The sequence below is a fragment of the Sesamum indicum genome, linkage group LG10 (assembly GCF_000512975.1).
Source record: "Sesamum indicum cultivar Zhongzhi No. 13 linkage group LG10, S_indicum_v1.0, whole genome shotgun sequence".
Lineage (NCBI taxonomy): Eukaryota > Viridiplantae > Streptophyta > Magnoliopsida > Lamiales > Pedaliaceae > Sesamum > Sesamum indicum.
In genome coordinates this window covers 6,602,812-6,616,243 of record NC_026154.1, presented here as the reverse complement: position 1 = coordinate 6,616,243, position 13,432 = coordinate 6,602,812, and the positions used below count along the sequence as shown (strand labels likewise).

The window sequence follows — 13,432 nt, the reverse complement described above, 5'->3', positions numbered from 1 at the left end:
TCAGTAGTTCCCGAACTATCTTCTGCTTTTGGCTGGGTTGCCATGTTTTTTCTCAGTCCCCTGCTGATATAACAGTAATTGTAAAAGAAAACAAAATAATAAACATAACAGAATTACAATGGCTATGCATCTCCAATATTCAGTTGATGTCCACATGGGACAGGGCATCCCTGGCTCCCTGCACAAGCATTTCAGAACCAATTCTTAAATTCTTTTGCCTATATATCTCATTTCTTTTCATTCTCTTAAATTTTATGAAGCATCTAAGAGAAACGTTGTCAAGATGGAATGTCGGTCCTAGATAACACTCACAACCCATTAGCTACTACAGAAGAATCCTGAATCACGTGAATGAGCATATCTAAATAGATACTATATTTACATATGGATCCCCACGTCGTGCTGCTCCTTTTAGGATCAGTAATAGGCGTAAGCAAACCCTATCCACCTTTTTGAAGTTTGAACTTCTATTGCATCGAGAAATAAAATTGGTTTGATGGGCCATCTTTTTGATACATATTTAAGGTATTCTGCTGATAATTCAAATTGAAGCAATTGGATGTCCAACTCGGGCCTATATGACCGATCAATAGAAGTACTTCACCTTTGTCATATATTCCACACATCACACTAGATAGATATCATATTTAGGACGCACTTCAAAATTGCCTTCGTGCTGAAATGGTAGACACGCGAGACTCAAAATCTGTGCTAAAGAGCAAACAGGAGTTCTCGTTGGCTTACACATGCTAAAATCATGAATCACAGAATTAAATCTCATTTACACTGAAAACATATACAAAATACCAGTTCATTCATCACAGCAAACACTGTTGAGCAACAGATATTTGCTGATAAGTTAAAGACTATTCTACCGTAGATGAAGTCATTAGAAACAGGAACTAAAGGGAAAGATTGTTAAAAACTAGTGTGTCGCCCATATAATTGCAGCTCCCCATTTACTTGGGCACCCTCTACTCCAATCAAATACCTCATTGTGAGATATTCCACCTCAGTCGTCCAACATCGTCAGCTGGGGAAGAAAAACCGAACATACAACCCAAAACACCAGACTTTCTGTTTCAAATACAAACATAGGATTTTCTACAACCATAAGAAACCAATGCATTGTTTTTTCTTTCCCCTTTTTCTCTTTTCACTCCATTAACTGAGTCAAATGATGTCACTAGTCCTACGTCATCTTCCAAACTAATATGAATCATCAACAAACAAAAATCTACATGTTCGTCCTTAGTCATCTATTTCATGAACAGGAACAAACTTAAATTTTATACATCTGCGCAACCCACGGTATCGGTATAAGCATGTCAGAATGCTGAGCCCCGAATCAAGACGTAGACATCCCAACAAGGGAATTGATTTTGAAAGTCATTTAGGCAAACGTATTACACCACCCAATCCATAAACCTGAATAACATGAACTATGCATTGGAAGAATTAAGGTTATCCTGAATACACTTAGCACCAATGAGATCTCATCCCCTGCAATCATCATGCCCTATATATGTCTAAATCTACCAGTGGAAAAATACAGAGGCCGCAGGTACAAATTCCGCATTTCTTTTGTGATTTTCAACTATTAACGCTATATCTGTATAAGATAGCTTTGTTCTTTTAAAAGCAAACGTCTCACACACACACACACACACACACACACACATATATATATATATATAGTTCTATATGTAGACAGAGAGAGAGTAGATACCTTGATAATTTGTCTCTGTAGCGGAGAAATATGTTAAACCCTAAAAATTTGGGATTTGGATTTTGGGGTTTAGGGGTTGTCTTTTCGAACCTGGAGATCGGTCTCTTCAATCTGAGCCGGAACCAGTCTGCTTTGTGTTAGACCCGGTTCACTGGGGAGTTTGTTTGATTTTGGTGGCCGGCTGTATACAGATTGTTTTGGAGGGATTCTGCAATGGGAGACCCTTTTGATGCAAATAGAAAATCAATGTTTGAATTTTCTTTTTCTTTTGGTCTTTTACAATTACTTTCAATTAAATTCTAACAATTGAGTTGTTTTCTTGTACAATTGCTACAAACTTTATGGTCTTTATTTTATTTTGGGGATATTTACATTTTTCTTTTTTAAAATTTAATATAATTACATGTAAATTTTTTATGATTTGAGAAATTATATTTAACACTCTCGAATTTTTCATTTAACAAATAAATCACTCCATTAATCAAAATTCAATGAATTAGTTGATATGAACAAAAAGATCGAAAAGAAATTATATTTACCCTCAATTGATTGATTAATGATTTATTACAAATTAGATAAATCTCTTTAATTATCATCATATTTCTTCAAACATATGTATTCGAAAAGGTATATTTCACTGTTATAAAGATAGTTTGATCAAAAAAAATTATTTGACCTAAAATAAATCAATAATAAATCGATCGATAGTAAATAGCAATTTTCATTCAATTGTTTTTATTAATATCAACAAATTGCATAAATTTTAACTAACGAATTGACTTATTTGTTAGACAAAAACAAACATCAAGGATGTTAAATATTATTTTCAAATCACATGAAATCTACGTATAGTAACACCAAACCAAAAAAGAAATGTATTTTTCCCTTTTTTAATTCCTTTTTGCTAGCAGTATCAGATTGGAGGTCTTTGCCCACAAGTCCACACATTAGGAGAGTGGATGCCAAAATTCCAAAAACTCAAATAAATTAGATGCAACTCCACTTGACTGGAATTGGATGATGACCTGAGTTGAGAAAATAGTGAAAAAATAGAAATGCAAGAGCACAAAGCTCCACATGAATAATATAGTGAGGTTGAACAAGTAATGGTGTCAGCATTAAAATCTTCATTCTGATGTTTGGGAGGCTGAGGCAGCACAAACCCTCAGAGTTCGGGACTTAAAAATGGCTTCTTCCAGTTCCTCTCTCTTCAGTAGCCTACTGGAGGGTTCAAATTTCGAACTCAAAGGACTCTGACTTGCTTCTGGATCCGCTGATCTCAACACGAAATGGCTGCCAACTGCATCGATGGTTCTCTGGATGAAGTTTGACCTTGGTATGTGGTCCTTCATGCGGCATATAAAATCAAGATGATCCCTTGCCTGAATAGAGAAGAAGAGCCGAATATCAGAGGACTTGTGCCGAAGACGGCTTTTGTGTCAACCAGAACTCTCATCAGCATTCGAATGATTTACATTGTAAGCGAAATGGTTTATGCTGCTTCACATATCCCATCAGCAACCACTCCCTCTCCAACAGAAGTACCAAGTGCAAAATGCATAAAATTAGTATGTCTAAAAATGGAATGGCTGTGCAGGGCACAGATTAAGATAGCATCAGAATATGCATCATCGAAGCATATGCTGACTTATCTAACAAAAAGTTTCCAGTAAATTATGAGAAGCACAAATCTTGAAAGTTATGGGGAGCTCCACTAGGGTAGAGCTCAAACAAAGGAATACAATAATTGACAAGAAGAAACAAGTGTACAGAAGACACAGAGAAATAACCAAGTAGATAGCAAGCAGACCTGGCGATAATTAGGAGCTCGTTTCGGCAGTTTGAGATAACCCATGTTACTGACCTCATACTCCCATAAAAAGGAAGTATGGTGGACCCACCTATTTTTAGTAATGGACTGAGCATTCCCACCAAACTTCCGGTCGCCAAGCACATAATCTGAAAGACCAGAGGGTTACAAGCATCATCATCAATCTTACATTCAACACAAATAAATCCTTATAAGAAAATGCAAATCACTAAATAATCTCTCTCCCCCTGATTTGGACATTATTGATTTATTAAATCCATCCAAGTGACTCAATTACAATAATTCCTAATTATTGAGGCGAAAAAAAGACATACAGTCCACACGATGAAATTTATTGGCGCTCCATAAATTCTTCACATGTTAGTGCAAATCATCACCTTCCAGCCAAATCACCAAAAAGTAAAAGTTGTTGCATGCGGTCTCTAAAAAGCTGAAACTTGTCTCCTCATGCAGAGAAAGAAAAATGAAATAAAATATAACAATCTGCTGCCTGCCTTTCTCATCTGACTCTCTATAGCTTCCTATCTCCTCGACCTGTTAAAACCCTCCCCCCCACCCCTCCCCCTCCACTGTGCTCTCAATCTCCTTAAGACTCATTCCATCACTCCCCGCCTTAATTGAGATTACTCTTTGAGAAACAACGTCTAGGTGATGATGGATGATGCATTAGTCTTTAGTTGATTATTTCTCTGTGTGACTGACTCAAACCTGCTTTGTTCTAATCAAGATTTCTTACTTCTCTAAACCTTGGCCCTCCCTCCCACTTTCAACCACAGACATGGAATCTACCCTGTCACGTTTGCTATGTATCTACTATATGGGCTATCCAGTAAAAAGATCTTGAGGAATAATCCGCCAAAGTATCACTATTCTGAATAATGTGTGGCAAGGAAGAAAAAAGATGCATATACATCAATTCCCTAGAGTGTATATAAATGAAAGAGTTCTGCACAATGAAATTAGAGAATATCATTTGCAGAAATTTTACCTTAATATTTTAAAAGTGGAAATTGTTACAAAGCAATCCAAGGATTGAGAGGTATTGCTCCACAAATATTCTCAGAGAACTCTCTTTTTTCTCTCCCAATTAAGCTATGGCTCTAAGAAAAACACTTAAATGGAAGGAAAGAAAGGAACTCCGAGAACTGACGATAAATATGACAATGGAGTCTCACCCGTGAATTTTCGGAAATGTAAATCAATTTTAAAATGAGAAGATCTTTCCTTGTTCTTAGAAAAAGAAGGTACATTACAAACCGCTATAATAGAAAATGTGGACCTTAATTTCACCAGTGAATTTGTTAGGAAACAAAATCAACTTCAAAAATACAAAAAACATTTCCTGGATCTCAGATCAAGAAAGTGGCAGAACAAATTAAGATGAGAGAAAAAGAAAGAGATATGACAACTAGTAGGTCAGATGCAATAGTAACTGATTCCAACAGTCACAACTTTAAAAAAACATCAATTTAACTACAGAATACAAGTACAAATGAAACAACAAGAAAATCAATCAACAGAAAGTGAACTGAAAACTCCTTCAAAAGCCAAAAGAGTATCTGAAACATAATGTGCTAAGCTAGTACAGTCCTCACAAGTAGCAGGAAACATCATAGAGTAGATGTAGTACCGTATGCATACCATTCTCACGAAGGCTAAAATCCCCAATTCCTTGGAATACTTTCTTATATAATAGGCTGCTCCATGACATGATAGGCTGAGGATACGACTGTAAATCTGGAAAAGCATCCTTGTTGCATATAAACGTCACAAAAATTGTGCCCTGATCAACAATAACAGTACCACCTCCTGTAAATCTTCTAATGACTGGAATTTCATCTCTTAAAACAGAGTCAATTTCAAGAAGTTCCTCAGCTTTCCTATCACAAACATTCATGCAACACATGTCAACTTCTTGCATTAATTGCACATAGGTGGGTCTGTAGCACGACAACAGGCTACCTCATGATCATTTGAGAAATCTTAAATCTCCAAGACTCCAACAAGCAGTCAAACCATCAACCTCAACCAAGTCTAATAATTTAGGGGCAATAGGGCATGTCTAATGGATAACCAGCCGAAATGATGCTCCGGACTTGGTGACTGACGAGGTGTAAAGTTTTGGACTTGGTGCAGTTTTGTTCAATCCACCTTTTGCTTTAAATATGTGTGCGTGTGTATATAAAGGAAATGGGTTCAGTATATAAGTGAAGTATGTATATTTGTATTTACAAATAAACATACGGTATTTTGGAGTGTTTTCTTAGGGAAGTATTAAAATATGCAGATACTACTATATACAAAGTTCAACAAATAACACCTATTTCATCCTTGTAACAAAAGAATTGATAAATAGCAAACAAATAAGATAAATACATCCAGTAATACTAAATGCCCATACTTTTAGCTGTTAAGATTAGTATATAGCTTATTCCTTGGTTGCTTGCTCACTTCTGTTCTTCATTCTCAAAGCGCGCGCACACACACATGGATATTACATAAGCAAAGCTACTACAAAGATACACATTAGGTGTTTGACATTTTGTAGATACTTCAGAATAATTCTTCTTTACACTAATTGTCAAATTTCTAGTATTTATATTTGTCTTTTAGTATTAACATTTCCATCATTTAGATTTCTTTTTGGCATATTCATGGTCTATGTGGTTGCGTGCAAAGAAGGTTGAGAAAATATCACCTAATCTAGTTGATTTCCAAATCCACAAAAATAAGGTCTTCAAAGTCAACAGTCCTTTTAAGATTCAAATAAACTAAAAGACATTTCACCAACATATTAAGATTCATAAAGGCCAAATCCACCCAACCAAGCACACAAAAGAAATTATCAATCTCATTTTTGCAGGATCAGCAGTAATAGCTATGCTTTATTAAGTGAAAGGCAGTAAATTGTAAAATGAGAATGTGAAATAACTCACCCTGAGACACCCATTACAACAGTGGGCTTGGTTGTTCCATCATTTATGATGCACCAGTTATCATATGAGGTCCTTAGCAGTCTCTCCTCCAAATGCAATTGCTGTAAAATGGGTGCTCCTTTTAGCCTGAGAAGATTGATTAGGGGCAGCCCCATACTTCTCGTTTGAGGTACAGCCATAACTGATGAAAAAATGATGATTAAATAATTCTCCTATTATCAAAATATAGGATTAGTCCTTCAGACTTGGGTAGAATGATAGCACAACTGATAATAGAATTTCACAATTATACCAAGTATAAATGGTTTTTGCTAGTTATTGCCCGACAACAATTTTTAGAAACAAAATTGTCAATTTAATGTATATACGGGATATCATTCACATTCAATCCAGGTAAGAGAATTGTTCTTTCTGTGCGTCTTTCCAAAACCCCAGTTGCAAACGAGCTAGTGAAGCGAATTCCCACTGACGTCTCTTTTGATTTCGACTCTGGGGAAAACATTCTTCATTTTGTAAGCATCAGTAGATTCTGAAGCTTCTTGAACGACCCATACCTTTAAAAAAGCAGTAAACAAGCAACGTAAACATAACTTGAAAGCAGTTCAGGGAATTCAGAATTCGAAGTAAACAAAAAAAGAAAGGAAGAACATTCTGATCAAATCAAGTGGAAGATACCTCATTCAATCGATGAAATTGGGGGAAAGTTGAGAAACAGGTGATTGGAGGAAATTAGACGTATGTGGCTTGGCTTTTTATTTGGCGCGGTAAGTGAAAGGTTCAAAGGACCTTTGCGGGGAAAAAAAGTCAATTTACCTCCCTTTCATCCTGACAAAGGAGGAAATGCTGGCGGGGGATCTGTGAGTAGGGAGAAGCTGTCAGCCTTCTTCGGAGTGGGCGTCGGCGGCACTGTAGAGAGGGAGGTGGCGGCTGCACCGCGACTGGGGGGACAGGAGGGGAGGGTAGCGCTAGGTAGGTGATGGGTATACATAAAAAAAATATGTATGAAATCCCTATAGTGCCCTTAATGAAGGGCATTTCAGTTCTTTCGTTTTGGATCCGCGTCTTCTCTATCGAACGGGTCGGAGCAGTCTTGACTCAGACCCGAAAACCCACTTGAAGACCTAGGCAATGAGAATAGTCCGATCACAGACGTAAAGTAGCTGGATAAGACCACGTGGTCTATTCAACAATATCCACCTAAGTTCTATAAATACCCCAAGACGTCATATTTCGAGCTAATGAATACTGAGCCTTTTCGATCTACACCTTTGATCGCACACTTTTACCTCGATCTATCTAACTTGAGCGTTGGAGGATCGTTGTCGGGGACGTGCCCGACAAGCTCACTGTTTTTGTCTTATTCTCAGGAACCCAACACTTGATCTTGAAGGAGTTAGCTATCTGTGAGGAGGTCGCTCGTCTAGGTCGCGGAATTTGAACAAGATCAGTAGGGGAAGGCGGGGGCGATGCTGCGACTGGAGAAGGGGCGGGGCGGCCGCGCAACAGGGGGAGGAGAAGCAGTCGAAATGCGCGGAAGGTGAGATGTCGAGTGAAAATGGAGAGAGGTGGCGTTGGAGAAGGTGAGGAGGATGAGTTTAAAATAAATATAAATATAAAAATATTTGCAAATTGTAACAATATTGATATTATTATATTAGTATTGTCTATAATATATATAACTGAAGAGCACTTTATTGGTGTCTTTAATTTATTAGTACATTATTTTTTTAAATTAAATAAATTTTTTAACTACTCCACTCATTATGATTTTTCATAAGTAGCTTTGGAAGTTTTTTTTCCTCATTCATTCTTATCTTATATAAATTATCTTATGTATATTTTAAGTGATTTTTAACTCTATAAAAGTAATATTTTAAAAAAATATTTTATAAAAATTATGTACATATTTAGAATATGTCATATTTACTAAATAAGAGTAAATTATAACAACCTCTTATTAGGTTTGGCATAATTACGAATACCCTCTCATTATTTCAAAAATTATAAATACCCTCCGATGTTTGATAAAATTATATAATTTTTAGATGGAGCTATGAAATTGCTACGTCCTTACTGTATTTTTTTAAAAAAAATAAAATTTATAAAAAATTCAAACGGAGTGGATGAAAAAATTAAAAAAAAAATTATCTGCTTAGTCAAACAAAAAAATTAGCTAATTTTAAAAAAATAAATAAAATTACAATTTTTAGTACATAAGGGCATTTTGATCAGTTTACCATAAAAATGGACGAAAACCTAACGGAGACTAATGGAATGGGTTAATTGTTAAACGGCCATTAAAATCAGAAAAGTATTTGTAATTTTTCAAACAATGAGGGGTATTTGTAATTATATTAAATCTTAGGGAAGGTCGTTGCAATTTATCCTTATTATAATTGATGCGTACCAGAATTCAGACGCCATCACAGGGATCAACGAATGTTCATATCAATGGGGACTAACTCTGCAAAAAAATATTTAGCACTTCAATATTAAGTCAATAACGATTTACTGAAAAATATATGAAAGGGAACTTTGCTTAAAGTAAGAATAATAGTGTAAAACGATAAAATAATAGTATATATCCGTGTGGAGTGCAAAATATAAGCTTAGAACAACCTAAAGAGTTAAGAGAAAAAGTGAGTGTTTGGAGAGTGATGATTGATGTTACCAAATGACTGCACAAAAGCCTCTATTTATAAGAGTACACAGAGCAGAATGTAAGAGTTTGTTGTAGAGGCTCCTATACCATTTGAAAGCTATTTGAATAAGCTAACTAACCGAAAAATCCGTGCATGATTTGAATTAAATTGACTGATATAAACCAAGTTGACTAAGTCTTGCCATTTCTGCCTGAAAATCAAGATAGTGGTTATATGAAGGTTACCAACTCGTTTGCCACCAATCTATTAGGAGCTACTTGAGAATATTTCAGCATGACTTGTCTTAACATGTGGATAAGATGTATGACGTGTCCGTCTAACTTTATAATAACGTGTTCAGTTGGGATTGAACTTGTTTCTTGGCTCTGCTAGTTTAGTAAAATAGATAAGTAAGCCTTGTGCCTTACCTCCCTGCTGTTGGAGCAGTCGATGGATTACCAGCTGGGTTGGTAGATGATATCTTTTTCGGCTTTTAGTCCATGAAGGATTTTGGGGGCTATCATCACTCCCCCCCTCCCCCCCTTTCTTCTAAGGGTGCAAGCTGGTAGATCTAGACGTATGGACTAGGAAAGTAGTCCGCAACAAAATCCTTCTCTGCTCATGATGCCACTAGAGCAGGTCTTGCATGATTAGGCAGACAAACAAGTTAAATTCCATATTTATTTGAGGGAAAAAATTTGCCTTTTAAATCCAAACATATTTGCAAAAAAGAAGACATAAACATTAATGATTATAAGAGATAAGGAATAAGAAGAGTCTCTGCCATCTTAGGAGTCCATGTGTTCCTTAATTGACGGACTATAGCCAGCTAGTCGTCAACTCCTCACCTAATAGCATTGTTTGACAAGCTACCATATATAAAGTATTTTCCTCTTTAGCAGCCTCACACTTTTCTCGCCTCAAGGTAAGTTTTGCTTTCTTTTCTCTTTTTCTTCTTTTCATCTAAAAGTATGATTTTCTAACTCTTTTAAAAAAATTCCTATAGGCATTTTCTTGATCCCGAGCTTCTTTTTGCCAAATCTTACTATTTTCCACCTTTTTTCTCTAGGTATGCTCTTCTCTTTTTTCTCTAATTCAGTTAATCACGTCTGAGGGAGATATAGAGAGTTGGCTGTAGATAAGTTATTTAATTGATTTAGTTGTTTTGTCTAGGAAGGATGACGAGAAGCTTACTGCCTCTCACTCTAGCCTTTGAGAGGGGGGTGGTGAGGAAGTGAGCAGTAGGAAGAGGGCCACTAAAGAAGACATATAGAGAAGAAAGGTAGAACATAGCGTAGTGGCTTCCGACATAGAATCTTTTAGGTCTTTCGTACCTGTTTGAAGGAGGAAGATATAGGTGAGCTTAGATATAGGTTTAGGATACTTGATAAGTTCGTGATTCAGTATATCTTAATTCTCCACTTGAGGGCTTCACTTGCTTTTACATGACCCAGATAGAAGTTGCATTGCAATTTCATGTTCACCCCCTTTTTTTTTTTTGCTGAGGTATTCACCTTGTTCGAGGTCCCTTTGAGCCAGCTAACGCCCAAGTCTTTCAATATACTAGATGGTTTTTACATACTGGTTAAGAACCTAGGCGGGACTCCCTCTGCTACGCAATTCCACTCCTTTATGCTGAAGAATGCTAGTTTTAGGCTATTCAATTACACTTCTACAAGGGATGCTCAATTCTTATTAAATTACATAACATGCTTATACAACCGATAGTATGCTCCAATCCATCTACACCATTGCAAAATGATGAAGTCTTCTTCTCCATTCTCATCCACAATCAACTTCAATTTCATCGCAACCACAATCATTAACTAAGAAACCACTAATATACAAACAAGAACATTGTGTTTCTTTTGTAAATTCGCCACTTCACACTCCAAAACATTGATCTTCCCTAGCACAAATTGGAGGATCTTCCCACGAAAAGAATGTACAATTAACTCGACCCACAGAGCAATTGTAGAACCTCCTACCTGAGTTATCTTTGGTTCCATCAAGTCCGCAATTTCGCCCTCTTGCCATAGTAGCATAACATTTTTTCATCACCATTGTTTGTTGCTTGAGAGCTTGAGCTTGTTCTTCTAATGGCTTTGAAGAGCTTGAGCTTTTTCTTTAACATAACCACATTACTGCTACTTTATTCTCTTACAAAGTAGGTGAAGAAAAAAAAAATTTGGTAGTCTTTTCCCTCCAACATTTCCCCCCAAAATTTGATACTCTCTAGCCAACTCTTCTAGTCAACGTTAAAATAACGAAGCACACGCTCATTCCGTGAAAAATTGGACAGAATTGTTAATAGGACTAATTGCAAATTCTTTGACACTTGTGGGACTAAATGTGGTGAGGGTCAAATAATGAAACCAAAATCGCAAAAGGCGTAAGTTATAGGACGAAAATTACAATTTTGCCGGAAATTGATCATAGTAGGTTTTAGATATTACTAAAATAGAAGACCTTATTAATTCTATTCTTTATGTTCATAGTTTAATTATGAAAATTCCTTTCTACTTATTTAATGAATGATCTTTTTTTAACTTTATTTTGTTTTGAACATTTGTTAAAAACGTAAATTTTAATTGTTAACTTTTAATTTTTATTATGTCTAAATAATTTAAAAATATGCCATTGAAGGGATTAAAAAAACTACCCCAATTGAGGAGCCTCGGATATCTTTAGTTTAATATTCTTTGGAAGATCATATACGTGTAAAAAAAAATTAAAAGTTATGCGTGATGTTCTAAATACAATAAACGAACTTGAATATGTACCCTAATTATAAAGAATTATTTGCAATCAAATTCATTTAACTTCATTATTTCCTTTAGAGTAATATTACTAATGTGCTTAAAAATATTGAAACTTTACCATAGAATTTTCTAAATATAATAATATGTAAAAGAATGTGCAACTATTATTTTTGCATATTTTTTTAAATTTCTATTAATATTTTATTGTATGTGTAATAGTATCTATCAAATCTATATATAAAATCTCATAGAGATGTATTAATACATTTTATTAATGTTTTACTATAAATTTTTCATCTCCTATTAATGTTGTACTATGAGTACATTTACTTTATCATCTCTAAAATTTATCTCTCAAAGATTTCTTGGGAAAATTTATACCATATTCTTCTCGATTGTCAATTAAGAAATGAAGAAGAAGACAACTAATGACTATTGATCCACTATGATTTTTTCACTTTTAACTATGGTAACTAGCAGTGAAAAATACATTTTTCTTGAAGTGGCATGTATTAAAATTTATTAGGATGAATGACAAGAATTATCTTTTAGTTCTCTTGAACTATAGTGAAAAAATATTTTAACAATTTCAAGAGGTAATATCGATCATTACAAATTTAAGTTTGTATTTGAATAATCATATGATGATTCAATTAAATAAAAAGTTTATGAATAATTAAATGGGCAATAGAACTCAAACGAGTATATGAAGATATTGGTGAATTTGCATATACACCTAGAAGTTATAACAACACGATCATTGTGCTACTTAATCTTGTATAAAAATTTTCACTTGATATATAGCTTATTTTTTTTACTAAGCTTATGAACTTTTATTTAATGTAAAAAGATCGATATTTTGCTTTTTAACTTTTGCTCGTTTATAAAATTTTATAATTAACTATATAATATTCATCTTTCATCCCCATATTAATTTGTGATCAGAAAAATCACCATTATTTATATAAAAAGGCTGATTTTTTTAATTATTTTATTTTTCAATTTATCTTTTATTAAACTTGTACATTCTATATTAATTTGCTGTATAGTATTATCTACGTTTCATCCTTATATTTGTCATAGAAAATCACCATTTAAATTACTCCATACTTCAAAATTCTTTTACTTATATTTTTCATAGAAAATCACCATTTAAATTACTCCATACTTCAAAATCTTTTTACTTTTGAAATAAGATTTTGGTGCTTTTTTTTTTTTTTTTTTTTAACTGGGCAAGTAGGAAAGTACATGTAATCTTTTTCATTCTAGTCAATGAATTAAATCTAGATATAATTATCATGTAAACAATAATTAAAATGTAAATATTGTAATGGACAGAAAATAATTAATAAGAGTAAATATAGTAATCATGTGATAAGTAATTAAAATGAATTAACATTTCACATAGTTCACAAAATCACCCCTAGAAAAAAAATATTAATAAAAAATATATATAGATAGATAGATAGTTCGTACTTTAAAAAAATTTGTTTTGCATCACAAATCCCCAAATGTTAATGAGGAGTGCCCCC

At 34.4% G+C, this 13,432-nt stretch overlaps 1 protein-coding gene across 5 annotated transcripts; it reads right to left on the bottom strand.

Moving 5' to 3' along the window:
• Positions 2,639-7,593, bottom strand: LOC105172155 (lipoate-protein ligase LplJ). 5 transcript variants are annotated; one of them, XM_020697475.1, is made up of 7 exons: positions 7,172-7,593; positions 6,865-7,050; positions 6,497-6,677; positions 5,202-5,440; positions 3,540-3,688; positions 3,205-3,257; positions 2,971-3,111 (listed from the first exon to the last, which is right to left on the bottom strand). In XM_020697475.1, the coding sequence occupies exons 2-6, from the start codon at positions 6,872-6,874 to the stop codon at positions 3,222-3,224; spliced, it is 615 nt and encodes a 204-aa protein (XP_020553134.1). In that variant the 5' UTR covers positions 6,875-7,050; positions 7,172-7,593; the 3' UTR covers positions 2,971-3,111; positions 3,205-3,221. The 5 variants fall into 5 exon arrangements, with proteins under 5 accessions (XP_020553133.1, XP_011091807.1, XP_011091805.1 ...); XM_020697474.1 differs by lacking the exon at positions 3,205-3,257 and having other exon boundaries at positions 2,639-3,111; positions 6,497-6,708; positions 6,789-7,050; positions 7,172-7,492; XM_011093505.2 differs by lacking the exon at positions 3,205-3,257 and having other exon boundaries at positions 2,639-3,111; positions 6,789-7,050; positions 7,172-7,492.

Bases quoted from the DNA above. Each gene is read 5' to 3' on its own strand.
- LOC105172155 (XM_011093503.2), bottom strand. The intron at 5,441-6,496 runs GTGAGTTATTTC...TGTTTGTGATAG, and splicing joins GTTGTAATGGGTGTCTCAGG to GAAAGCTGAGGAACTTCTTG. The intron at 3,689-5,201 runs GTATGCATACGG...CTGGTCTTTCAG, and splicing joins TTTTAGCCTTCGTGAGAATG to ATTATGTGCTTGGCGACCGG.